A 27,760-nucleotide genomic window follows, 5' to 3' on the forward strand; every position below is an offset into this window, starting at 1 on the left:
TCATTTAATTACAACATTATAATAGTGATTATTGCTTGGGAGTAAGATTTCACTTTATTTTTTAAACCTTTTCATGCCTTTCATATTGTTTCAATTTTTTGTTTTGTTTTGTTTTCAGTGGAGCATGCTTTACCCTCATCATTAGAAGGAACAAAAAGGTACCTTCATTAGAGGACACTCTCATACTTTATAGGCTGAGATTTTAAATACTACTGGGGGTTAAGAGGGCATGGAGAATAGATTTTTAAAAAGATCCTTGGAAGATTCTAAGTAAGAATTTAAAAGGAGTAGGAACATGCATTGGCAGGAAAACAAAACGAAAAAATGCCTGGCAAATAGAGTGGCATACACATAAGCACAGTCATGTGATTAACTTAGTAATCAAGAGAAAACTGAAGAGTCTAGAAATTATATGGTACATTTGACCATGAAGAAACTGTACTAAAAGACTGTTGGAAGCATGGGAAGAATTAAAACAAGGCAATTATTAACTTCAAAAGAACCATACATAGAAACAGAAAGGAACAAAAATAATCATTCTAAGCACCAAAACAACTTAGGGAATTGTCTGTTCATACGCATTGAATGAGGATATGAGTAGACTTCTTACCTGCTTCAGGGCAGGAGAACATGGGATCAGCTCTCCTATCCTGTTTATCCCAGCATTGATTTTCTTCTTTCTATGCCTCTCCACTAGATGGGAGAAAATTCGTTTATCAAACCTTACACTACTTAGTCAAAGTGCCTTCATTCAACCAAGGTAAAGAAGTTTTAGGTAAAGAAATCACTAAGAAATGCTTATCAATAGCCAGGCATGATGGCTCACACCTGCAAACCCAGCACTTTGGGAGGCCAAGGCGGGTGGATCACCTGAGCTCAGGAGTTCAAGACCAGCCTGGCCAACATGGCAAAACTCCATCTCTACTAAAAATACAAAAAGAAGCTGGGCATGGTGGCACACGCCTGTAGTCCCGGCTACTTGGGAGGCTGAGGCAAGAGAATTTCTTGAAACCCAGGAGATGGAGGCTGCAGTGAGCCGAGATCATGCTGCTGCTCTCCAACCTGGGCAACAGAATGACACTCCGTCTGGGAAAAAAAAAAAGGGGGGGGGGAGAGGGGGAGGTGAAGGGGAAGGGCTTATTAAACATTATCACTATAAATAACTGTAATAAATAAAATGTCTAAGATGTCATTTTTAAAGTCTCGTTTTATAGAAATCTACATAAGTAATACTTTTATTAGCATTTTGTTTTTTCTTTGAGACAGGGTCTCACTCTGTCACCCAGGGTGGAGTGCAGTAGTGTGATCTCAGCTCACTGCAACCTCCTGCCCTCAGCCCCTTCCCTGGGCTCAAGCCTCGTGAATAGCTGGGACCACAGGCATGCAACACCATGCCCAACTATTTTTTTTTGTATTTTTAGTAGGGACAGGGTCTTGCCATGTTGCGTAGGATGGTCTCAAACTCCTGCGCTCAAGTTATCGGCCCACCTCAGCCTCCCAAAGTGCTGGGATTACAGGCGTGAGCCACTGTACCAGACCTTAAAATTTTAAAGACCATCATTGATAATAATTACATTCAAATTACAAACAAATAGGAATTGCTAATATTTCATTACTATTAGGTCATCATTCTATTATAGTTCAAGTAATTACTAGAGATTTTAATGATAATCAAATTTAAAGAATCCACTAACAAACAAGTTATTAGAAAGCTGTCTCTTTATGGCAAATGGGCAAATAAGGCCTTTCTAAGCAGATTAAAGAACCTTAAAACACCCTTTTGGATGACTACTGGGCCTTTTTGGAACAGAAACAGCTATTAGTTATGACTTAAAATACATAAGAAAGGGCATTGGTTTGGTTTTCTCTATAGGATCTGGGATCTAGACTCTCCACTTTGGCTATGTTGGATCTTTCCCATCAAAGAAACAAAGCAACTGACAGCTTCTCCAACCAACTGTGAAATGTTCCAGGCTTATGTGTTACAAATTTAAAAGAGGTCAAAGGACAGAAGACATTATACAAATAATTTCTATAAGACACTGTAAGTGGAACCATTAGTATTGTCTATTTTCTATTACAAAGTTTTCTAAAACATTCCTTTTTAACAAAGGATTCCAGTGCTTCTAAGTAGATGATCTTTCAGTAGCATGGGTGTGACTTGTCTTGCAAAATATATATATTTTTTGCTTTATGATCTAGCAGTAAGAGCATCCTTCTTTTCTTTCTTTCCCCCTTCCCCCCCCCCCTTTTTTTTTTTTGCCACAAGGTCTTGTTCTGTTGCCCAGGCTGGAGTGCAGTGGCACAATCACAGCTCACTGCAGCCTTGACCTCCCAGGCTCAAGCAATCCTTCCACCTCAGCCTCCAGAGTAGCTGGAATCATAGGCATGCACTACCATGCCTGGCTAATTTTTTAAATTACTTGTAGAGATGGGGTCTCCCTATGTTGCCCAGGCTGGTTTTGAACTCCTAGGCTCAAAATATCCTCCTGCTTTGGTCTACCAAAGTGTTGGAATTACAGGCATAAGCCATCACGCCTGGCCTAGCATCCTTTTCAATGACACCTAATTAGTCTTTCTTAGTAAGTTATAGTAAACAGCTGTTTTGTTTTTGTTTTTGTTTTGTTTTGTTTTGAGACACAGCCTCACTCTGTCACCCCTGGAATGCAATGGCATGATCTCAGCTCATGGCATCCTCCAGCTCCCAGATTCAAGCAATTCTCCTGCCTCAGCCTCCTGAGTAGCTAGGATTACAGGCATGCACCACCACACCCGGCGAATTTTTTATATTTTTAGTAGAAATGGGGTTTCACCATGTTGGCTAGGCTGGTCTCAAACTCCTGACTTCAGGTGATCTACCTGCCTTGACCTCTGCAAGTGCTGGGATTACAGGCATGAGCCACCATGCTCGGCCTATAAGCACATATCTATGGCACCATGTGACAGGTGACTCCAATAAAAAAGGCTTAGCTCTTATGGTCAAAAAGATTAATTTATACAGCCAAAAAAATTAAAGCAATAAACTGTGCTTACCTTTCCTCTGAATTCTCTAATAATAGTAGTTGTTGGTTTCTAAGAGTAGATTTTATAATGCAAGGAGGTTAAAAAAAAAGTCAACATTAAGACTTTTTACCCCCTGCTGAAAAATGGAGTTTCAAAGGCAATAAACTCCACATTCTGAGAAACAGCAATATCCCACCAGTGTTCAACATACTTTTCCATAGATAAAATTTTCCCAAAGGTCCTTTGCTTAGACAAAGGAAGGTATCATTTATAGAATAATAAAAATTAGCTTCTAAAATAATATTTTTTAGACCTGAATGCAGTCCGTGATAGAAAATAAGATGCTACACAGTATGCCAAATTCCAAATGTATGCACAATTAATTTTATAGATGTTTATCTGGCTTTGGCCTATAATTCCAATATCTGAGATAAAATCCAATATTTATTTTCCATACTTTTCCCCATAATTGAGGACTCCAGAACTTAATTTAAGACTGTTCACATTGCAAGGCCTAAAGGATCTATAGCCTGCTGCTCATCTCTTACCTATACCTCTAGGCAGCCAGCCCCCTCAGGAATTGCTGCAAAGACACATTCCCTCCATACTATCTAGGAGAATAATATCTGGACTACCTTGGTAGGTAAAATCACTTAAAACACTAGCTCCAGGGATACAGTAATCTCTTAAAGTATCTAAACAGACTATGAATCAGAAGATGATAAGCAAGCCATCTTCATGAGACTCAGAGAGCATTTTGTCAATTAAAAATAGTATGGGAACATTTTCCTAAAACATAATGAATAACGATTCTTTGCTTATAACATAAAAACTTATAATCAACTGCAGTATGATTTCATTTTGAATGCAAAAAATGCTAACAGGTAAAATTTAAATTGTTTCTACCTGCATTGTGTGTCTCCCGGTTTTTCTTTCTGAAACAAAAAGTACAGATAAAAGGTAACATGAAAATAATGGGAAAGTATTTTTACCACTTTATAATTTGAGAATAATAAAAATAAATTTTATGAATTTGTATTTGTTGCAGCAATAAGAAACAATCTGAAGAAACAGTTCCTTAATATATATTATGGTATGAAAATCTAATGGCAGAGAACCTCAATATAAATTTAGAAACCACAATTTCTGGAGGTAACTACAACTCTCTATTCTTCCATACCCAGAAGTCATAGGTTGGGAAATGAATCAATCACTGAAAAGCTTAATTAACTATTTCAAAATGTAACTTAGGTGCTGGTAAATTCACGAAGTGATGTGCCAAGTAGATGATTTCTGATGTTTGTCCTGCACCTGGGCCAGTACGGGTGTGGGTGTACAGGAGACACAAGCAACAGTAGAGAGTAATTTTGTAATCCCTAGGGAGGGAGATGTTGCAGCCAACAGCACCCGTGCACAGACAAGTGGCATTTGAGCTATCTTGTATTCATGTACCTTAGGTTGTCCAAACTCTTAAATTTTCTTGAAATCCAATCTACTAAAAGCATTGACCTTCCCTTTTATACACAATTACTCAAAACATGAGCATTCTCTAACAGCTATTTGGTAAGGAAAGAGAATCGTGATTTTAATATTAGTAGAAGCATTGGCCATGCAATTCTAGGCAGAAACATTGCTAAAGGTGCTAGAAACTCAGAAAAAAAGGTTATACAAAGAACCAGAAATAATATTGTTCTGATATGCATATTAGCATTAATGGATTATAATGTCACAAAATGTCTATTCAAACTAACTAGAGCCTAAATGAACTTAGGATATACAAAAATTAATACTATAGGCAAGTGAAAATGTCGTTAGCAACAAAACATTTAACACAGATTTGGTAATATATTAACTACTGACAGTCATTCTTGTTATACTGCTAGTAGAATAAGAACAGACAATTTTTTTTCCTTTTTTTTTTTTTTGAGATGGAGTCTCTGTCACCTAGGCTGGAGTGCAGCGGTGTGATTCTGGCTCACTGCAACCTCTGCCTCCCAGGTTCAAGCAATTCTCCTGCCTCAGCCTCCCGAGTAGCTGGAACTACAGGTACGTGCCACCATACCCAGCTAATTTTTGTATTTTTAGTAGAGACAGGCTTTCACCATGTTAGCCAGGCTAGTCTTGAACTCCTGACCTCAGGTGATACGCCAGCCTTGGCCTCCCAAAGTGCTGGGATTACAGGCGTGAGCCACTGCACCCGGCTAGGACGGAAAATTTTTAACCATATACCTTTTTCAGTAAATCTGTATTTATCTAAAAATATTTTTGGAAAGTAATAATTTCCTAGGTATCTAAACAAAAGTTCTCTAAGGACTACCTATGTGGCAAAATAGGAACTAATTCTGCTTCTTATCTGCCCAAAGTATATTACACTGGGGATGTGGATAAATACCTGTGCTGCTTTTTTGTAGGCGTCTCATTCTCTGTCATTTCTGGCATGGTTACAGTAATAGGAACCTACAAAAGGATAGAAAGACACACCAGAAAGCTTAGTCATTCTAGAATCTTATAAAAATTGATCAATAGCCATTTGATTTGAATATTAAAATGCTAAAAAAAAACCTGACATTGAAAAGCACTGGATTAGGTGCTGCAGATAGAACTATAAGAAAATAGGATAAAAGTACTATAATTAGTAAATGTGGAAAATGGTGAATATCAAATGTGAGGTATAGCCAGAAAGTACTTGAGAAAACTTGAGTAGAAAAAATATCACTGCAGGCTTGGAAATCAAGAAAAGCTTAAAGGGGATGTGAATTTGAGCAAGAGCTGGAAAGATAGGTAGAACATACTTGAGTTGGGAGAGTATGCTATTTGTTCATGTGAAGTGTTATACAGAATTTAAACTAAAACAATGGTCCTCAACTCTGAACACAAAAAAACCAAACATGACAAGAACACAAACATGTAATATTCCATACATGAAAGCAAGCATTCATTCACTCACTCATTTGTTGGGCTTTAACTTCAAACTGCTAGAAGTCTCACATTATCATTTGAATGTCATTAAAATCTGGGCATGAAAATTCTATATATATTTCAATTATCAGGCTACTAAATAATACATGCACTACTGGAAAATATATATATATATATATGGAAAAGGCTGGAAAGCAAATACATTAATATATTAATCATAGTTAAGTAAGGGTAGTGACATTTTGGTGATTTCATTCTCTTCCCCGACTTTCAAAAATTTCATAATGAAAGCTGTGATGCTTTTATATTCCAGAGACTGACAACTGTATTAGTCCGTTCTCCTGCTGCCATAAAGAAATACATGAGACTGGGAAATTTACAAAGGAAAGAGGGTTAATTGAGTTACAGTTCCACAGTGCTGGAGAGGCCTCTGGAAACTTACAATCATGGTGCTCTGTCACTTCTTGAACACTTCGCTGCTTAGAAATTTCTTCCACCAGATAACCTAAATTATCTCTCTCAAGTTCAAAGTTCCACAGCTCTAGGGAAAGGCAGAATGCTTCCAATTTCTTCACTAAAGCATAGCAAAGAGTCACCTTTGCTCTAGTCTCCAAGAAGTTCCTAATCTCCATCTGAGACCACCTCAGCCTGGACTTCTTTGTCCACATCACTATCAGCATTTTGGTCAAAATCATTCGACAAGTCTCTAGGAAGTTCCAAACTTTCCCACATCTTCCTGTCTTCTTCTGAACCCTCCAAGTCTCTAGGAAGTTCCAAACTTTCTCACAATTTCCTGTCTTCTTCTGAGCCCTCCAAACTGTTCCAACCTCTACCTGTTACCCAGTTCCAAAGTTGCTTTCACATTTTCAGATATCCTTATAGCAGTGCCCCACTCCCAGTACCAATTTACTGTGTTAGTCCATTCTCACGCTGCTATGAAGAAATGCTCAAGACTAGGTAATTTATAAAGGAAAGAGGTTTCATTGATTCACAGTTCCTCAGGGCTGGGGAGGCCTCAGAAGACTTACAATCATGGTGGAAGGGGAAGCAAACATATCCTTCTTTACATGGCGGAGGGAGGGAGAAGTGGCGAGCAAAGTGAGGAAAGCTCCTTATAAAACCATCATCTCATGAGAACTCACTATCACAAGAACAGCATGAGGGTAACGGCCCCCATGATTCAATTACCTCCCACTTGGGCCCCTCCCATGACAAATGGGAATATGGGAACTACAATTCAAGATGAGATTTGGATGGGGACGCAGCCAAACCATATCAGCAACCTTTCAAAATGAGTCTACCAAGTTGGGATACCTGCTATGGTACACTGGAGGAGGTGCAAGTAGTGTGGTTTCCCATTTTTTTCTCCGAGAGAGAGAAAAAGTAGCAAGTATGAAGTCTGAAGTCAGAAAGCATGAGTTTAAAATCTGTTTCTGCCACTTCCTAGCTGTCAGGTCTTGGGCAAGTTACATAACCCTCAGAACCTCAGATGCTTCATCTACACCGTGAATCATGGTAACAGTATTACATTTTTGGATTGTTCCGAGCAGGGAATGAAATTTTGCAGGGACAGCACAAGACCATGTTGCCTAGTAGTAATAAGGATTTAATAAATGTTAGCTTTAAATGTTAGTGAGATATTTCAGGTTAACTTTAGCCCTAGGGAGGAAGGAGAAGGGTCCTGGGAAATAAGTAGACATGAATGCAGGAAGGGGAAGACAGAAAGTACTGACTGAAGCAGCCTGTGGAGAAACGTGTCATCAAAACCCATGTCCAGCAGCTTATTCCTATTCCACTTTTTCCCTACCATTTGTGAAGTACCTATCAGCCTAAAAGCAATGAGCTCACAATAGGTAACCATATGGTGATGGTGGGGGACATGTAATTAAATAAATAAATGAATAATCCCTGTGACCTTCTCACCTAAGGGCTTGCAGAGTTTCTTCACTTTTGATTCCTGGCTTCCAATGCCTCCCGTTTCTGATCCAAATGTATCATCTTCTGCCAGAAGATGGTCTATGGGTTATGCTTTCTTCTTACTACACAAGAGAAAAATCAATGAATGTTTACAGTTGCGAGGTGTCCATTAGCACCACGTAAGGCAAAGGCTGACAACCTATGGCATGCAAGCACATTTTTAGTGCCACGAAGGATGATCCTGAATTCTCCCCACCACCTGAAAGCAAATCAATGCAGTTGCTCTCAAAAGTCACTTTCCTATTTGGTTACCAATGCTCCACTCCCACAAAGATGGCAGTCTTACAGCCAATAGATGGTCCCCAAGAGGTGATTCTCTGTTTTCTCTTATGCATGCTCATTGTCCCTTCGGTCCTTACTAGCTGCTGGTTACTCAAAGTCCTCCACTTGGGTCTTACCCTAACTTCTGTCCTCAATTCTAAAATTACCTTTCCTTCAATTTCCTACCTCCTACTTCTCTCTTGTAAGATTGCCTGAAAACTTACATAGGGACCTTCCCCTAAGGCAGTGACACTAGAAGACAGTCCTCAGACCTTTGCATTGTATGTGTTCTTTAAAAATGTAAATTTGGGGGCTTCATTCCAAACATGACAAATGAGAGGTCCAGGTAGGGCCCAGGAATTTGCATTTTCAACAATCTCTTTGGGTGATCTCCCCTCCTCTCCCTCCCCTCCCCTGCCTTACCCTCCCCTCTCCTTCCCTTCCCTTCTTCCTCCCTTCCTCCCTCGCTCCCTTCCTTTCTTTCTTTTTTGTTTTTGGTTTTTTAGCTACAGAAAAATTTTAGAAACTTCAAGAGAGGGATCTGAATTTTAATAAGTGCCCCAGGTGATTCTGATAGGAAAAAGTTGGAAACACAGGCAGTTATCTTTAATTGGTGAAAATTCAAGCATCTGCCCAATACCCTAGTTCCAGCCTTTCCCCTGCAGCCCTTTTGAAAGTCTGCAGATAATTTCACATATAATTAAGGGACATAAAGTAAAAGTTCTAGCTGTCTAAACATCTAGAATCTTTTTTTTTTTTCTGGGCTCAGTCCATAATAACCAATATCTAAAATCTTAAAGTCAATGACACTAAGGGTCTATCACATAAGTAAACATTCTTTGCACTCAGGTGAAAGCCAGGAATTTAACTGAAAGAGGAATACAACTGTAAATCAAAATCATCCCGTTTACCAAATGCCATTATGAATATCCATCTCAATGTAAAATTATTTAGAGGTCCAATGTTCATGCTATTAAAATTGCATTCCTGATGCTAAAAAAAAAAAGAGCATCTATGGAAAGTAACTATACAACATTTTCATAAATCCCTGTCCACTTAATAATTAGCTTATTAATAAAGAAATTACATTTTGAATATATTTACATAACTAAATACAAATATACACTTTAAAATATTTAAAGTGTCATTAAAAATTTTTTTTAATTTTTAAAAATGTTTTTAGAGAAAGGATTTTGCTTTGTCATCCAGGTTGGTGTGCAGTGGCATGATCACAGCTCACTGCAGCCTGAAACTCCTGGGCTCAGGTGATCCTCCCACCTCAGCCTCCTAAGTAGCTAGGAATACAGGCACACACCACTATTCCCAGCTAATTTTTTGTAGAGATGGGCTCTTGCTATGCTGTCCAGGCTGGTCTCTCTCTTAACTCCTGGCCTCAAGTGATCCTGCTGTCTCAGTCTTCCAAAGTGCTTGGAGCCACTGCACCTGGTTCCATTAATATTTTGGCTGCATTAGTTTCTGAATGCCAAAGAATTACATTAGTAATCTCTGAATTATGCTTTTATGGAAGAACTATTCCTGAAGTTAGTCAAACCCAGTACTTCTCGAGTGTGGTGCTCAGATAACCTGCATCAAAATCGTATTTTTCAAAACTTTTTCCCTTGAGGTAAACCTTACATATAATAAATTGCATAAATCTTATGTATAATATTCAATGGGTTCTGACGAATGCACACAACTGCATGACCCAACTCCATCAAGGTACAGAACATTATCACCAGAGAAAGTTCTTTTTTTTTTTTGAGACGGAGTCTCGCTCTGTTGCCCAGGCTGGAGTGCAGTGGCACAATCTCCGTTCACTGCAACCTCTGCCTCCTGAGTTCAAGCAATTCTCCTGCCTCAGCCTCCCTAGTAGCTGGGATTACAGGCACCCGCCACCATATCCAGCTAATTTTTGTATTTTTAGTAGAGATGGGGTTTCACCATGTTGGCCAACCTGGTCTCAAACTCCTGACCTCAAGCAACCCACCCATCTTGGCGTCCCAAAGTGCTGGGATTACAGGCGTGAGCCACCGTGCCCGGCCTGAGAAAGTTATTTCATGACCCTTTCAAGTCAATCCCTTCCCCTACTCCAGAAGCAAACCCTATCCTAAATTTTTTCACCATAAAACTTCATACAAATATACTGGTTGGGAATTCTTCTGTGTAAAGCTTTCATTAAGCATAATGTTTCTGAAATTCATCTAGTAGTTTGTTCATTTTTATTGAATTCATCTAGTAATTTGTTCATTTTTATTGCTGAGTATAAATATACAACTGCATGTGAATTTGTAACAGAGTTTATCTGTTTTTCTTTCCTTCTTTTTTTTTTTTTTTTTTTTTTTTTTTTTTTTTTTTTTTGAGACAGTTTCGCTCTTGTTGCCCAGTTTGGAGTGCAGTGGAGGATCAAGGATGCATCAATGTTCGCCACAGATATTGGCCTGTAGTTTTCTTTTATTGATGTGTCTTTGGTTTGGTATCAGGGTAACACTGGCTTCATAGAATGAGTTTGAAGTATTCCCTCCTCCTCTATTTTTCTTAATAGTTTCCACAGGACTGGTATTAGTACTTCTTTAGATGTTTGGTAGAATTCTGCAGTGAAGCTATTGGGTCCTGGGCTTTTCTTTGCTGGGAGACTTTTAATTATGACTTTGATATCATTACTTGTTATTGGTCTACTTAGGTTTTGGACTTCTTCATGGTTCAATTTTGGTAGGTTGTATGTGTCTAGGAATTTATTTCTTCTAGGTTTTCCAATTTATTGGCATATAGTTGCTTATAGTAGTCTGTAATGATCCTTTGAATTTCTGTGGTATCCACTGTATGTCTATTTCATTTTTTATTTTATTTGGGTCTCCTCTTTTTGTCTTGGTTTGTGGATTTTGTTTATCTTTTCAAAAAACAAACTTTTTGGCCAGGTTACGGTAGCTCACACTTGTAATCCCAGCACTTTGAGAGGCCGAGGGAGGCATATCACTTGAGGTGAGGAGTTTAAGACCAGCCTGGCCAACGTGGCAAAACCCTGTCTATACTAAAAATATAAAAATTCACCGGGTGTGGTGGCACATGCCTGTAATTTAAGGCTGAGGCAGGAGAATCACTTGAACCCAGGAGGCAGAGGTTGCAGTGAGCCAAGATCACGCGCCACTCCAGTCTGAGTGACAGAGTGAGACTCTGTCTCCAAAAAAAAAAAAAAAAGGTTTTGTTTTGTCAATCTATTTTATTGTTTTTGTTTTCATTTCAATTTCACTTATTTCTGCTCTGATCTTTACTTAATTTCTTCCACACTTTTGAGTTTGCTTTGATACTGCTTTTCTAGTTTCTTAAGATGTACTGTTAGGTTCTTTATTTGAAGTTTTTCTACTTTTTATTTTTATTTTTGAGATAGAGTCTCACTCTGTCACCCAGGCTGGAGTGCAGTAGTGCGATCTTGGCTCACTGCAACCTGCACCTCGCAGGTTCAAGCAATTCTCCCTACCTCAGCCTCCCGAGTAACTGGGATTACAGGCACCCACCAGCACGCCTGGCTAATTTTTGTAGTTTTTAGTAGAGACGTGGTTTCACCATGTTGGCCAGGCTGGTCTTGAACTCCTAACCCCAGGTGATCTGCCTGTCTCGACCTCCCAAAGCGCTGGGATTACAAGCATGAGCCATTATGCCCAGGCTGAAGTTTTTCTACCTTTTTGATGTGGGTGCTTTCCTCTTATTACCACTTTTGCTGTATCCCATAGGGTTTTGTATGCTGTGTTTCCATTTTCGTTTAAGGAATTTTTTAATTTCCTTCTTAATTTGTTTATTGACCCACTGGTTACTCAGGAGCATATTGTTTAATTTTCCTATATTCACATAGTTTCCGAAGTTTCTCTTATTATTGATTATAGCGTTATTCCACTATGATCAGAGAAGATACTTGATATTATTTCACCACCATGCCTGGCTTTCTTTTCTTCTATTTTTTTTTTTTTTTTTTTTTTCGGATTTTTAGTACAGACAGGGTTTTGCCATGTTGGCCAGGTTGGTCTCAAGCTCCTGACTTCAGGTGAGCCGCCCGCCTCGGCCTCCCAAAGTGCTGGGATTAGGCATGAGCCACCACACTCAGCAAGATTATTTCAATTTCAATTTTTTTTTTTGAGATGGAGTCTTACTCCGTCACCCAGGCTGGAGCGCAGTGATGCAATCTCAGCTCACTGCAACCTTCACCTCCTGGGTTCAAGCAATTCTCTCCCTCAGCCTCCCAAGTAGCTGGGATTACAGATGCCTACCACCATGCCTGGCTAATTTTTTTGCATTTTTACTAGAGACAGGGTTTCACCATCTTGGCCAGGTTGCTCTTGAACTCTTGACCTTGTGATCTACCCGCCTCAGCTCCCCAAAGTCCTGGGATTACAGGCGTAAGCCACCGGCAAAGCCCAGCTAAAAATGTTTTAAGACTTTGTCCAGGCACAGTGGCTCATACCTGTAATCCCATCACTTTGGGAGGCAGAAGTGGGAGGACTGCTTGAACCTAGGAGTTCAAGACCAGCCTAGGCAACATAGTGAGACCCTATCTCTACAAAAAGTAGAAAAAAGTATCCAGATAGGTGGCATGTGCCTGTAGTCCCAAATACTGCAGAGACTGAGGTGGAAGAATCACTTAAGCCTGGGAAGTTGAGGTTGCAATGAGCCATGATCATGCCACTGCACTTCAGCTTGGGCGACAGAGTGAGACCCTGTCTTGCAAAACAAAACAAAAACAAAACAAAACAAATAAACAAACAAAAAAACACCACTTGCTTTGTGGCCTAACATAGGATCTATCCTTGAGAATGATCCATGTGCTGAGGAGAAAACTGTATATTCTGCAGCTGCTGGATGAAATGTTCTATAAATATCTATTAAGTCCATTTGGTCAATAGTGCAAATTAAGTCTAATGTTTATTGATTTTCTGTCTGAATAATCTTTCCAATGCTGAAAGTGAAGTGTTGAAGTCTCCAACTATTATTGTATTGGGATCTATCTCTCTTTTTGATATAATAATATTTACTTTATATATCTGGGTGCTCCCCTATTGGGTGCATATATATTTACAGTTGTTATATCCTCTTGCTGAAATGTTCCCTTTAAAATTATATAATGATGTTGTCTCTTTTTATAGTTTTTGTCTTGAAATCTATTTTATTTGATGTAAGTATAGCTACTCCTGCTCTTATTTTGGTTTCCATTTCTATGGTATATCTTTTCCATCCCTTTATTTTCAGTCTATGTGTGTGTCTTTATAAGAGAAGTGTGTTTGTTGTAGGAAACAGATTATTGGGGTTTTTTTTCTTCTTCTTCTTCCTCTTTAATCCATTCAGCCACTCTATGTCTTTGGATTGGAGCGTTTAGCCCATTTACATTCAATATTATTATTGATAGGTAAAAACTTACTCCCGCCATTTTGTTTTCTGTTTTCTGGTTGTTTTATGGTCTTCTCTTCCTTCTCACGTCAGTGTTTTTCTCTGGTGGTATGTTTTAATTTCTTGCTTTATACATTTTGTATATTTATTGTATTTTTTTGACTTGAGGTTACCATGAGGCTTGCAAATAACATCTTATAACCCACTATTTTGACTAATGATAATCTAACTCTGACTGCAAAAACAAACAAGCCAAGAGAAAACTGATAAAAACTCTAGTTTTTATGTATTAAAACTATTATCTGGTTTTAAAAACTATAGTTTACTTCATGAACATAAGAGTAAACAGAAAATCTGAATTTTTTTTTTTTTTTTTTTTTTACATCAGATACAAAACTCTACATTTAAATTTCATCCCTTGTTTTTCTTTTTTCTTTTCTTTTTTTTTTTTTTTTTTTTGAGATGGAGTCTCACTCTGTTGCCAGGCTGGAGTACAGTGGTGTGATCTCAGCTTACTGCAACTTCCACCTCCCAGGTTCAAGCAATTCTCCTGCTTCAGCCGCCCGAGTAGGTGGGACTACAGGCACATGCCACCATGCCCAGCCCAGCTGATTTTTATATTTTTAGTAGAGACGGGGGTTTCACTATGTTGGCCAGGATGGTCTTGATCTCTTGACCTTGTGATCCACCCACCTTGGCCTCCCAAAGTGCTGAGATTACAGGCGTGAGCCACCATGCCCGGCCCATCCCCTGCTTTTTAACCTTCTGATGTTTCTACTTATATCTCATTACACTATGTTTTAAAAAGTTGTAGCCAGGCGCGGTGGCTCACGCCTGTAATCCCAGCACTCTGGGAGGCCGAGATGGGCGGATCACAAGGTCAGGAGATCGAGACCATCCTGACTAACACGGTGAAACCCCGTCTCTACTAAAAATACAAAAATTAGCCGGGCGCGGTGGCGGGCGTCTGTAGTCCCAGCCACACGGGAGGCTGAGGCAGGAGAATGGCGTGAACCCGGAAGGCGGAGCTTGCAGTGAGTGGAGATTGCGCCACCGCACTCCAGCCTGGGCAACAGAGCGAAACTCCGTCTCAAAAAAATAAAAAATAAAAAAAAATAAAAAAATAAAAATAAATAAATAAAAAGTTGTAGTTATTATTTTTGATATATTTATCTTTTAGTCTTCCTACTCAAGACATGAGTAGCTTACACACTAGAATTATAGTGTTAAAATATTCTGTATTTGTCTACGTATTTACTGTTACCACATACCTTCAGACAATTTCTTATTGCTTGTTAACATCTTTTTCTTTCAGGTTGAAGAACTCCCTTCAGCATTTCTTGTAGGACAGGTCTGGTGTTGACAAAATCTCTCAGCTTTTGTTTGTCTGGGAAAGTCTTTATTTCCTCTTGATGTTTGAAGTGTATTTTCACTGGATACAATATTCTAGGATAAAAGTCTTTTTCTTTCAGCACTTTAAATATGTCATCTGACTCTCTTCTGGTCTGTAAGGTTTCCACTGAGAAATCTGTGGCCAAACATACTGGAAATGCTTTATGTGTCATTTTTTTCTTTCCCTTGCTGCTTTTAGGATCCTTTTTTTATCCTTGACCTTTGGGAGTGTGATTATTACATGTCTTGAGGTAGTCTTCTTTAATTTTTCTTGGTGATCTACAACCTCCTTAGACTTGAATACTGGTATCTTTCTCTAGATTTGGAAATTTCTCCAATATCATCTCTTTGAATAAACTTTCTACCTCAATCTCTCTCTCCACTTCCTCTTTAAGACCAGTAACTCTTAGATTTCCCCTTTTGAAGCTGTTTTCTAAATCCTGTAGGCATGCTTCATATTTTTTTCTTTTGCTTCCTCTGAGTATTTTCATATAGCCTGTCTTCAAGCTCACTCATTCTTTCTTCTGCTTGATCCATTCTACTGTTGAAAGACTGATGCATTCTTTAGTTTGTCTACTGAATTTTTCACCTCCAGAATTTGTGCTTGATTCTTTTTAATTATTTTAATATCTTTGTTAAATTTACCTGATAGGATTCTGAATTTCTTCTCTGTGTTATCTTGGATTTTGTTAAGCTTCTTCAAAACAGCTATTTTGAATTCTCTGTCTCAAAAGTCAGATATCTCTGCCACTCTGGAATTGGTCACTGGTGCCTTATCTAGTTCATTCAGTGAGGTCATGTTTTCCTGGATGGCCTTGATGCTTGCGGATGTTTGTCAATGTTTGTGCACTGAAAAGTTAGATATTTATTCCAGTTTGCTTTGTCTGGCTTGTTTGTACCCGTACTTCTTCAGAAGGCTTTCTAAGTTATTCAACAGGAAATAAGTGTTGTAATCTAAGTCTTTGGTCACTGCAACCATATGTACATTAGGGGGCACTCCCAAGTCCAGTAATGCTGTGACTTCTGCAAAGGTACCACTTTAGTGGTCTTGAGAAAGATCCAGAATTCCCTAACATATCAAGCGGAGTCTCTTGTTCTCTTCCTCTACTTCCCCCCAAGCAAATGGAGTCTCTTTCTTCATGCTGAGTTGCCTGGAGTTGGGGGTGGAGTCATGCAACGCTCCTGTGGATAAACCCACTGAGACTGCTGGGACACACCTGAAGCCCGTACAGTATTGGGTTTTGCCCAAGGCCTGTGGCAACTATCTCCTGACTATCATTGATGTTTATTCAAGCCCAGGGGCTCTTTACTGAGCAGATGATGAATCCTGCCAGGACTGGGTCTCTCCCTTCAGGGTCGTGGGTTCCATTCTGGCCCAGTGGGGGGTCTAGAAATGCACTCCAGGAGCCAAAGCCTGGAATCTTCAGGAATCTGCTTGGTGCTTTATTTTATTGTGGCTGAGCTGGTACCTGAGTTATAAAACAAAATCCTCTTTATTCTTCCCTCTCCTTTCCTCAAGCAGGAGTCTCTCCTGATGGCCACCACAGATGAGAAATGTGCTGGGTTACACCTGAAATGAGCAGTTTTGGGTCTTGCCCAGGGCCCACGGCAACTACTACCTGGCTACTGCTGATGTTTATTCAAAACCCAAAGGCTCTTTAGTCAGCAGGTGGTGAATTCTGCCAGGAGTGTAGCCTTCTCTTTAGGGCAGTGCGTTCCCTTCTGGCACAGGGTTGGTCTAGAATTGTCATGCAGAAGCTATAGTCTAGAATGGGGGCTTTATTTTACTGTGGCTGAGCTGGAATCCAAGTTGCAAGACAAAATCCTCTTTACTTTTCCCTCTTCTCCTGGAGCTGCAAGCTGTGATGTCTGGAGTTGGAGGAGTGGTGATGCAAGCACTCCTTTGGCCACCCCACCTAGTATTTCACTAGGTCATGTGCACCCCATGTTCACTGGTTCCAAGCCCATTGCAGCACAAGGACTTGCACAGGAATTGCAGGCCTTGTGGCCTAGACTGCCTTTCAAGTTCATTTAGAACACCAGAGCACTTTAGCCCTCCATGGTGGGGCTAGCTGGAACTCCGTGGTGGGGCTAGCTGGAACTCGTGTTCCAACTGATAGGATGGAAGACTCCCCTCTGGCAAGGGCTGGTCTAAATGCTCCCTCTGCGGGCATCAGCTCAATTCTGCTCTGCGCTGCTTTCCACTGTGACAGAGCAGCACTGAATTCCAATGAAAAGTTGCACAGTCACTTTGCTCTCCCTCCCTCAAGCACAGAGATTCTCTCTGCATGGCTGGAGGAGGGGGAAAGGGTGGTGTAGGCAATTCAAGGCTGTCTTTCCTACCCTCTTCAGTGTCTCCTTCCTTGATATGATGCTAAAACTAGGTACTGTGATCACTTACCTGATTTTGTTTTATTTGTAGAGACGGGGTCTCACTATGTAGAGCAAACTGGTCTCAAACTCCCGGCCTCAAGTAATCCTCCACCTCAACCTCCCAACCCGCCAGTATTACAGGTGTAAGGCACAGTGCCTGGCCACCTGATATTTGGTTCTTATGTGGATAGTTGTTCTGCAGCATGGGGGCAATTGCTGGAGGGTTCTATTCAGCCATCTTGCTCTGCCTCATCCCCTCCTCAGTGCTTGTGATCTATACATGACATCTTTCCCAGCTTTTCAACAATAATTACAGTAATTCTTATTTTCTTACTTTCTTATTCTTTTTGTTACTTAACTCGATTTTTTTCATTATGCAAATGAAATATGCTTGTATTTATCTACTCAGATCATACTGAAGGAGTTAAGTTGTGAAAAGAAGTACTCTTTTCCTCCTTAAATTTCCTGTTAACACTATTCAAGTATCTATTTCTATATTACGATTTTCCCCTTTTTGTCCTTTATTTTTTAGAAGTGAATACTAAGACTAGCCCACACTCAAAGTGAGGAGAATTAATCTCTACCTCTTAGAAAAACAATTATGTAAATATATTTATAATTATTCTGCAAGGAAGATCTGTCACTTCTCCCCTATTTATTTATTCAATAATTTATTTATATCAGGATGGACTCATGGAGATTCACTGTATTCTTCAGATCACAATTCAATGCTAGGGTTAATATGTTGTTCAAATTGTCCACACATTGGCCACTGGGTGCTCTTTTGGATTAGCTGTTGTGCCCTTTATGCACACACACACACACACACACACACACACACACCCTTTCCAGCACCTCCTTACTTTTTGGTACTACAAGATACTCCAGGCTCATCTTGTGTTTCCCCTGCCCCACTCTTAGAATCAGCTTTCCATCCAAGGAATTTTTGTTCCTTTCATTGGAGAATGGAATTTAGAAACCAAGATCTAGGTGCTGCCTGTTCTCATTGCTACTGGGGTATCACTGCTTCCAGGCCTTCTCAGCAGACACAGCTATAATGTATGTCTATTAACCCATGTATAGACATAGATCTACATTTGCCTCTCTATCTATCTGTATTTATATTAAAATAAGCATGAGTTTATACTTACATCTCTGATTCTAATCTAGCACCACAGGGCTCAGTATAGTCTTCCCCCCTGCTTATTTGTAATATCTTTCTGACAGTGAGAAATCTGGCTCCCAATATCTACAATTACTTTTACTAATTTCCTCAAACCTAATAGCCATATAAATTGGTTCCAGAATGCTAACTCCACTCCTCACAGTTCTTTTAAGGATCAACTGACATCATACACATCCAAGGTCCTTTAAGGCAAGAACAACTTTGTTCTTTTATCCCAAGGGCTTAGCACAATACACGCACAATATGTAACTCAAATGCTTATTGAATGAACAATGGTCTTCTGAAACTAGTATAGCTAAATTTATACAAATGTAAAATATTATTATAATCATTAATAAGTTTGCTTTGTAGTATAACTGTAAAACTGACTCCAGAGTCAGCTAATTCAAAGTTTAACTCCTTGGTCTTAGGCTAGTTTCTTGATATATGATCACCTACCAGTAATGTTTTCTCCTCTGTTACTGAATGGCCCTCAGTGCCATCTGCAGGGAAGGCCCCCCCCCATCTTTTTTTTTTTTTTTTTTTTTTGAGGCGGACTCTCGCCCTGTCTCCCAAGCTGGAGTGCAATCACGTGATCTTGGCTCTATGCAACCTCCACCTCCCGAGTTAAAGTGATTCTCCTAAGGCCTCAGCCTCCCAAGTAGCTGGGATTACAGGTACTCACCACCACGCCCGGCTAATTTTTTGTATATTTAGTAGAGACAGGGTTTTACCATGTTGGCCAGGTTGGTCTCGAACTCCTGACCTTGTGCTCCGCCCACCTTGGCCTCCCTAAGTGCTGGGATTACAGGCATGAGCCACCGCACCTGGCCAGAAGGCCCATTTTGAATTCACACTCAGCAAACCTAGTCTGTCTCTCACCAATTACTCCTAGAGCAGTGGTTCTGAAAACTGAATACTCATCAGAATCACCAGAATTCATTTCCAGAGACTGGTTCGGTATATAGGATATAGTGTTCTTGAGGGCAGGTATTTGAGTGTGTTTCATTCACCGATGTACTCTAAGTGCCTAGAATCATGCTAGGCACATAAGTGGGTAATCAACAAGTATTTGTTGAATGAAGGAATGAGTGACTGAGGTGAGGTGCAAGAATTTTTCAAAACTCCTGAAATGATTCCAAAGCACAGCCACTGAGGTCATTAATACAGATGCTGGTCGGGCGTGGTGGCTCACACCTGTAATCCCAGCACTCTGGGAGGCTGAGGTGGGCAGATCACGAGGTCAGGAGATCGAGACCATCCTGGCTAACATGGTGAAACCCTGTCTCTACTGAAAATACAAAAAAAATTATTCCGGCGTGGTGGGGGGTGCCTGTAGTCCCAGCTACTCGGGAGGCTGAGGCAGGAGAATGGCGTGAACCCGGGAGGCAGAGCTTGCAGTGAGCCGAGATTGTGCCACTGCACTCCAGCCTGGGTGACAGAGTAAGACTCTGTCTCAAAAAAAATAAAAATAAAAATACAGATGCTGTCAAGCCCCCCACGTACCCTTCACCTCACATCAATGAATGAAATTGTATAGTAAATAGAAAAAGCCTTTGATGTCAGACTTAGGATCACATCTCAAAGCTGGCAGGTACTGGCTATCTGATTTTGAAATAAGTACCCTTTAGAGTCTCAGCATCCTCACATTTAAAACTGGGAGAGTCTCACCAGCTTCTCAGAGGACTGTTACGGGTTTACGTGATGATACATTTTATGGATCTAGCAAAGTGCCTGGTACATAGCAGGTGCTCAATACATGTTAGTTGTCTTTCTTCCATTTCCCCCTTAATTTACTGAGAAGATAGAAGTCAAGTCATCTGGTCCAAGTTCCTTAATTGTATTCTACATTTACCATAAATCCTATAAATCTATAAATATATCATTTCAGGCCTCCAGGACTTCTTAATTATTTGATCTGAGAAAAGGGACTTCATATTTGATTCTTTCCTCTTTAGCACTTTATTTTCTCTCTTAACCATCTCTCCTTCCAAAATGCAAAGATTTTCCGCATGTTAAACAAGAACTTACTGCCTTTTCTGCCTACAAGTCTATTTCTCTCCCCATGTTCCTGTGAAACTTCTCACCTCTCCAACTTGGCCAGTGTCTCCTAAACCTTCTGGCTGCTCCAGCCAACCAAAGCTGCTTCCTTGGAGGTCAGGGGCTATTTTTCACCAATCATAGATGATTTCCCTCTTGGCAGGATTTGAGGCTGCTGATCTCTCTCTTTCTTGAAATTCTCTCTCCTAGGTTGTCTTTCTCCTCTCCTATTATGCATCCTCTTTCTCTAACATGGACACTTTTCTTTCTCCTTTGAGTTCCAAGGTTCAACACTCTCTTCTCTTTTTCAGGTTTGCTTTTTCCCTACAAAGGTCCAAACTGTTTCTGTGTAAAAGCCTTTATGTTTTGGTAAGAAAGCTACCTTTCAACTCTGACTTTGCTCCAAATCTCTCTTCAGAACATTGCATTTTGAACAAATTAACAAGTCTGTTTGGAATGTGTTAAATTCCCTTTTCTCTTAAGATATGTAGTTCCAAGTTCTCCATTTTATCATTGACACCAAAAGTTTAACCTGGCTCTAGACCCAAAAATAATCTTCATATCTTCTCACCAAATCCTATCAATTATTTTCATAATGCTCATCTCTTCCCCTTTGTTATGACCACCTTAGATTAGGCCCCATTTTACACATGTCTGGCCTTAGGCAGTCTTTGTTATTGCCCTCAGCCTTTCTCCCATTTGATGGATTTTATACCCCAATGTCTTATCAGTCTTTTCAATTCAGCACATTTACCATGTCCTCTCCTGCTTCAGAATCTACAGTACTATCTTCCATGATCTACTGCATCACATCCAAACTCCAGGTCTTGGCATTCATGACTGTACCTTCTTCACTGGCAGGTCTCACCTACCCACTTCCACCTAGCACAACGCATATAAAAGGAGGGTTTTCTAGCTAATCATGCCATCTATCCTTCCCTCCTCTTCAATTCAGACAGGTTTATCCCTGTGCACCTTATCAGCTAGTTCACTTTGTGCTAAATCCATGCCATTTTCCCACTGAAAGGACCTTTCCACTTTGCTCTGTTTATCCAAATCCTACTAACCCTTTAAAGTCCGGGACAAGTCTATCCTCCTCTATAAAATCTTTCCTAATATTTCTAGCAAAACTAAACCCTCTACCTATACTCTGGACTCTATCACTCTCACTACTTAGTAAACTTCTTATAGAATATCCCTTTTCTTTCATATATTATTAATCCCTCCTTCCCTCTTTGTACTTTTCCATTAAAAATATCCTTATTCAGGGCCAGGCACAGTGGCTCACACCTGTAATCCCAACACCTTGAGAGGCCAAGGGAGGTGGATCACTTGAGCTCAGGAGTTTGAGATCAGCCTGGGAAACAAGGCAAAACGCCATCTCTACCAAAAATACAAAAAATTAGCCAGACATGGTGCTGCAAACCTGTAATCCCAGCTAACCAGGAGCCTGAGGTAGGAGGATGGCTTGAGCCCAGGAGGCGGAGGTTCCAGTGAGCCAAGAATGCACCACTGCACTCCAGCCCGTGAGACAGAGTGAGACCCCATCTCAACAAAAATAAAAATAAATCCTTATTCAATGTTTTCTATGTAAAAACCTAAAATGATTTTTCTCCTGATCTTGCAACTCCCTATAGGTGTCCCCGTTCTTCCTCCCAACCACCAGGCTTCTTGAACAAGTTGTTTATACTTACTACCTGCCCTTCCTCACTTCCTATTCACTCTTCAACCAGCTGTTACCTGACTTTTATTCCTAAAATTGCTTACACCAAGCTCACCAAAAGACTTCTGCACTGCCAAATCCAACGAACTTTGTAACAAATCAGTTGTTTTGGCCTTCTAACAATAATATCTTGCCTTTCCTTTGGAGATCTTCTCTGTCCCATTCCTGAAATCTGATGGGACCATCAAACATGGGCTCACCTCTGGGGTGGGCATGGGGCTAACTAATAAGACTCCCTGCACAAGCAGGAAAGCTTGCTGAGGCTGAGTTAGCCCCATGGATCCTGGTGATCCTGGGAGCTTCTGTTTTCCTGGCCTTCCCAAGGTTTCATTATTCTATCTTCCTTTCTTTCTGTGAGTTTATCCAGTATCCATTTGCTGCTTAAGTTAGCCAAATTCAATTTCTATGGTTTATAATCAAAGAGAAATTGGTCCCTCAAATGACACAAAGGTAGATAGTAGTGACCACAAATTTCTTCTCCCTATCTCCTTCACTTTGGTTTCTGCTGTTTATGGAATTCCTGAGAACTCTTCATTATCCTCTTTAAAGCTTTCTCTGACCCCTGGAGCAGTGGTCCCAACCTTTTTGGCACCAGGGACTGGTTTCGTGGAAGACAATTTTCCCATGGACAGGGAGTGCAGCAGATGGTTTTGGGATGAAACTGTTCCATCTATCTCACGCATTAGATTCTCATAAGGAACGCGCAACCTAGATCCTTTGCATGTGTGGTTCAAAATAGGGCTCACGCTCCTATGGAAATCTAATACTGCCACTGATCTGACAGGAGGGTAGCTCATCTCCTGCTGTGCGGCCTGGTTCCTAATAGGCCATTTGGGGACCCCTGCCTTAGAGGTTAGACTAAATACCTTTCTTCATACTCCCAAACATCCTAACACTCCACAATGTCTTAACATGAAATACAATCTGTATACTTACTAGTTTTCACCACCAGACTATAATAAATTTCATGTTTGTATCCTCAACAATTAGCACTCAGTAATTGAGTAATAAATGTCTGCTGAAAGAAAATCTGATCTTTCCTTTTTTTTGTATTAATCATTACATCATAGATTTTACGTACTTATGTTTAATTTAGCATCTAATGAATATTCCATTGAGTTCCTTAAACAATCCTCCCAATAAGTCTAAAAAGTTCTTACGAGCCGAGTCCACCATTTACTATTTCTGTATTCTCTTTAGCACCTAACAGCGTTGGGCACATAGTAAATACCCAATAAATACTTGGTGAACTGAATTAAAAACACAGTATTAGCACACTAATAGAAACAATTTATTATGCCCTACTGATCTAATTAAAAGATCCGGCCTTCTGAAGTAGTGCAGTTGTCCCCATATGGAAATTTTAATGAGAAAAAGAAAAATTATCCAATTGGACAGTTAACCACGTTTCTCTTAGCAAGAGTTCCATAAGTATTTCATGAATAATAAGTATACACCTTTACAGCACAGAGTAAAAGACTCAAGACACGTATATGCCTGTGCATATTGGAAGGAAGTTTACATATTTAAGGGGTCTGTCACAACTACAATCACTTAGATTCTACTAACCTTTAACAAATCTATAATGGGAGTATAGGACATAAAATAGTTAATAGCAAAATCAATTAATGCCAAATCAACTTATGTTCAAGATGTATATGGCTATCTTTTTATAATATATAACATGGCAGTCATTTACTCATTCAAGAACATTTATTAACCGCCTAGTAATCAAAAATGCAATGTTAGGTCCTAAGAATACAAAGATAAAACAGTTCCTATGTTGGTGGAGTTCTATTTCTGCCATGTTGCAATGGTATTCAAGAATATGTGAATGGTACCCCCTGGAGTTGCTCAACATGGAGGCCCTGGTTAGCAGTATGGTGGGGAAGGCATGAAAACACATATTTATGGCAATATGCTAAGTGCTAACACAGAAACAAGTACAAACTGTTATGGGGCCATGGAAGATAAATAACCTACTAATGAAATCAAGAAAAGATATGAAAAAAAAAAAAAACGGATGTCTATACATGAATTCAATGCTAGTTAACGTATGAGGAAGCTACTAACATACATCAGATGAAATCAAACCTAAAACTATGGTTGCAGGAAGAGTCAGAAGGGTTCCAAACCAAACTAGTCCAACTTAAAGAAAACCACTGCAGAAGAGATGAAAAATAAAATATTCCTTATCATTACATTTGAGAACAATGAAACACACACACAGAACTTAAACTGCCACATACTGTAAGCCTAAAGAGAATCTTTTAAACATGTAGCATAGAAGTTCAAAGGCAGTCGATCACTAAGAACTAGAGTAAGCTACCCAGAAAACTTTCATAAAAGTGTAATTAGAACTATTGTTGGCAGGAGGGAGGAAGAGAGTAAAGGTGTCCATATCCTGAGAAAGGTCAACATCTTTAGCAAAAGCAGTGGGGGGAAAGTTGGACACATGAGTGAAGCCTGATTTAGAAAAGCCCAGAACACAAGCTTAGCTTTTGGACACTGTTCTAGTCTCATGGGGGTTCTCAGCCAGGGCTACTGAACAGAATCACCTGGAGAGCTTTAAAAAATATGCCCAAGGCAGAGCTTTACTCCAGATCAAAAATAAGAGAATTTCTGGGGGAAGTGGCCTGGGCATTAAAACTTAAAGACACACAAGGTGATGCTCATGTACAATCTGAATTGAGAACCACTGGGCTAGAGAACAGAGAGGTAAAGCATGACAGATATGACTAAGGCTCAAGATTGATTTAAGACCCTGTTTATAAGCAACAAATTTGAGCTGATAACCTGTTGAAGCTTATCTTCTAACCTGAGTTAAAAATTCTCAGTTTTCTTAGTGTTTCTTTTCCCTTGTTGACAAAGCTAAGCTCTGAAAATAGGAAAAGTACCCATCAATTTCTCATACATGACTGGTTCATTGAGTGTAAGGTCTACAACTCTAGAATTTTACTTCCATGACGTTCCATAGACGACTAACCTAGCAAACAAGTACTTCAATTCTAAGCTGCTCTTATATCCCTGCAATGCACTCCTTTTATATTAGGGAATGTTCTAGGCTGCTTCCAGATTTTGCAAAACTCCTAAATACAGAGAGATCCCAATACCTACGTACATCTAAGTCTTTTAGCTTAGACCAGGTGTGTCCAATCTTTTGACTTCCCTGGGCCACTTGGGAAGAAGAATTGTCTTGGGCCACCCATAAAATACACTAACACTAATGATAGCTGATGAGCGTCAATAAATAAATAAATAAATATCACACACAAAAATCTCATAATGTTTTAAGAAAGTTTACAAATTTGAGGCCGGGAGCGGTGGCTCATGCCTGTAATCCCAGCATTTTCGGAAACCGAAGCAGGTGCATCACCTGAGGTCAGGAGTGCAAGACCAGCCTGGCCAACACGGAGAAACCCTGTCTCTACTGAAAAAAAAAAAAATAGTTGGGCTGGTGGCGTGCGCCTGTAATCCCAGCTACTCAGGAGGCTGATGCAGGAGAATTGCTTGAACCCAGGAGGCAGAGGTTGCAGTAAACTGAGATAACACCACTGCACTCCAGCCTAGCGGACAGAGCGAGACTCCGTCTCAAAAAAAAAAAAAAAAAAAAAAAAAAGTAAGTTTGCGAATTTGTCTTCTTGTCTTGGGCTGCATTAAAAGCCATCCTCGGACGCGGGTTGGACAAGCTTGGCTTAGACTAAAGCAAAACTGCTTTAAGATTAAGTATTCATTCTTGCATGGATACATTACTTCTGCTTTCAGAAGTGCCATTACAATGTATTTTACTTATTTTGTAACAAATACTTTGAGTATAAAGAGAAACAACACATGTATCCCAAACAACAACTCTGTACGATGTTATTAAACAAGAGTCCTGTGAGGGAGAAAACAGTCATCAAGGTGAATGGAGAGTAGGACAGCCTGTTGATCCTTTAAAAAGTAAGTTTGTCTGTTTGGTTTTCTTTACAAAAGAGCAAACCTGAATATGTTTCAGGATCCACGTTACTCACCGTAAGATTTATTCAAGAAATCTGTACGTTGTTTATAGGTAAGGAAATGTCTTCTTTACCTACACAGTTGGCCACGAGTGTCTTGTTTTGTGTGGTGTTAGGTTACTGTATCTACTTGATGGTAAAAATGTTATGAGAACGGAAGTTGAAATTCTGCACTTTGGTTTATGCAGTCTCTTATTTCCAGATAAAGCTAATAAACGCAAAGGACCATATCCCAATGTAACGGGGAGGGTTGGGAGGACAAGCTTCAAGAACGAGTGGAGTGAATTCAACTATCAAAATTGCAAACATGAACAAGAGCCCAGGAATCTTATATTTCATCCGGATACAAGAAAGTAGATTTCAAGAGTTGGTCATTCACTTGCACCGTTTCTATTCAGAAAGCAAAAGAAAGGCTTCTAAAAGGAAAACACAAGCCTAACACTTCGACAGAGGGGTGAAGAGGGAAACAGCAAGCCACATGAGTCTGACGAACGGGTACGAAAGAAATTCAGAGGGCGAGCAAGAAGGGGAATGAAGAAGACAGGAAAAGGTGAAGGAGGCGGGCAAAGGCCATCTGGTGTGAACCTGGCTGCCCAGCTCTTTATGCACTCAGGGCAACGTGGGGCCCCTCTCGCCCCGAGCGCATCTACGAGTTGGGGCGCAGTGCGAGCCCCCCAAGGGCCTGGCAGCCGGGGACACAGGGCGGGCGGGAGAAGAGGGGTGCGCACGCCGCGGACGCTGGCACCCCACGAGGTGCTGCACGCAGGGGTCCCCAGGAAGGAGGCGCACTTAGCGCAGCCCTGGCCTCCGGGAGCAGGAAGGGGGTGGGTGGAGCTGAGCCCGGGGCCGCCCCCCGGAGCCGCCCCCGCAGCCCCGGCCCCCGCCCCCCGCCCCGGCTGTCAGTGGCCCCCTCCCGCAGTCACTTACCCGCCGGCTGCGCGGTCTCGGCCGCGGTGGCGGCGGGGACGGCGAAGACCCCCGCCTGGGTCATGATCCCAGGAGGGGAAGGCAGGAGTGTCTGACCGTCTGGACGAATCTCTCCGTCCGCGGCCGCCGCCTGCTCCTCCGGGGCTGGGGGAGCGCGGGCCCAGGCCCTCCTCTCCCCCCGCCCCTGCCGCCTCTTTTTACGGCCACCGCCGCCGCTGCGAGCCCGAGCCCTCAAGGCCGGAGACCCGGCGGCAGCGCGGCCTCAACTTTCCCAGCCCCCCTCCCCCCGCCCTTCCCCGCCCCTCCCGCGGCCGCAGCTCGGCAAGCGAACAGCCTACCCTGGGCGCGCCGCGCTCCCGCCTCTGTCACTCAGCCCGCCAATCAGGCTGCGGGAACGCTGCCATGATAGCCAATAAGAAGACAGAATACCGTAGCGCTAGGCTTAGAGGGCGGGAGGAGGCGGAGAGAAAACCAAGGAGTGAACGGGGTTCGGGCGGCCCAATGAGGAGGGCCGGGGGGCGGAGGTGTGCAAGTTGGGTTGAAGGAACAGGAAATATTCTTAAAGGTAGAGTGACGGACAGGAAGGAAAGCCAGTAGACGAATGGGAAA

At 41.0% G+C, this 27,760-nt stretch overlaps 1 protein-coding gene across 2 annotated transcripts in view; it reads right to left on the bottom strand.

Moving 5' to 3' along the window:
* USF3 (upstream transcription factor family member 3) overlaps positions 1-27,424 on the bottom strand; it is a 48,155-nt gene extending 20,731 nt beyond the window's left edge. The window contains exons 1-5 of one of the 2 annotated variants that reach the window (XM_007985776.3): positions 27,152-27,424; positions 7,846-7,961; positions 5,396-5,460; positions 3,910-3,938; positions 611-693 (exon numbers count right to left, since the gene is read on the bottom strand). In XM_007985776.3, coding sequence (XP_007983967.2) covers positions 611-693; positions 3,910-3,938; positions 5,396-5,442 — 159 coding nt within the window. In that variant the 5' untranslated portion in view covers positions 5,443-5,460; positions 7,846-7,961; positions 27,152-27,424. The remainder of the gene's footprint in view (positions 1-610; positions 694-3,909; positions 3,939-5,395; positions 5,461-7,845; positions 7,962-27,151) is intronic. The other variant, XM_038003348.2, reaches the window with a different exon arrangement.
* Between the last annotated feature and the right edge of the window lie 336 nt (positions 27,425-27,760).

Source organism: Chlorocebus sabaeus, chromosome 22 (assembly GCF_047675955.1).
Source record: "Chlorocebus sabaeus isolate Y175 chromosome 22, mChlSab1.0.hap1, whole genome shotgun sequence".
In the NCBI taxonomy this organism is placed as follows: domain Eukaryota; kingdom Metazoa; phylum Chordata; class Mammalia; order Primates; family Cercopithecidae; genus Chlorocebus; species Chlorocebus sabaeus.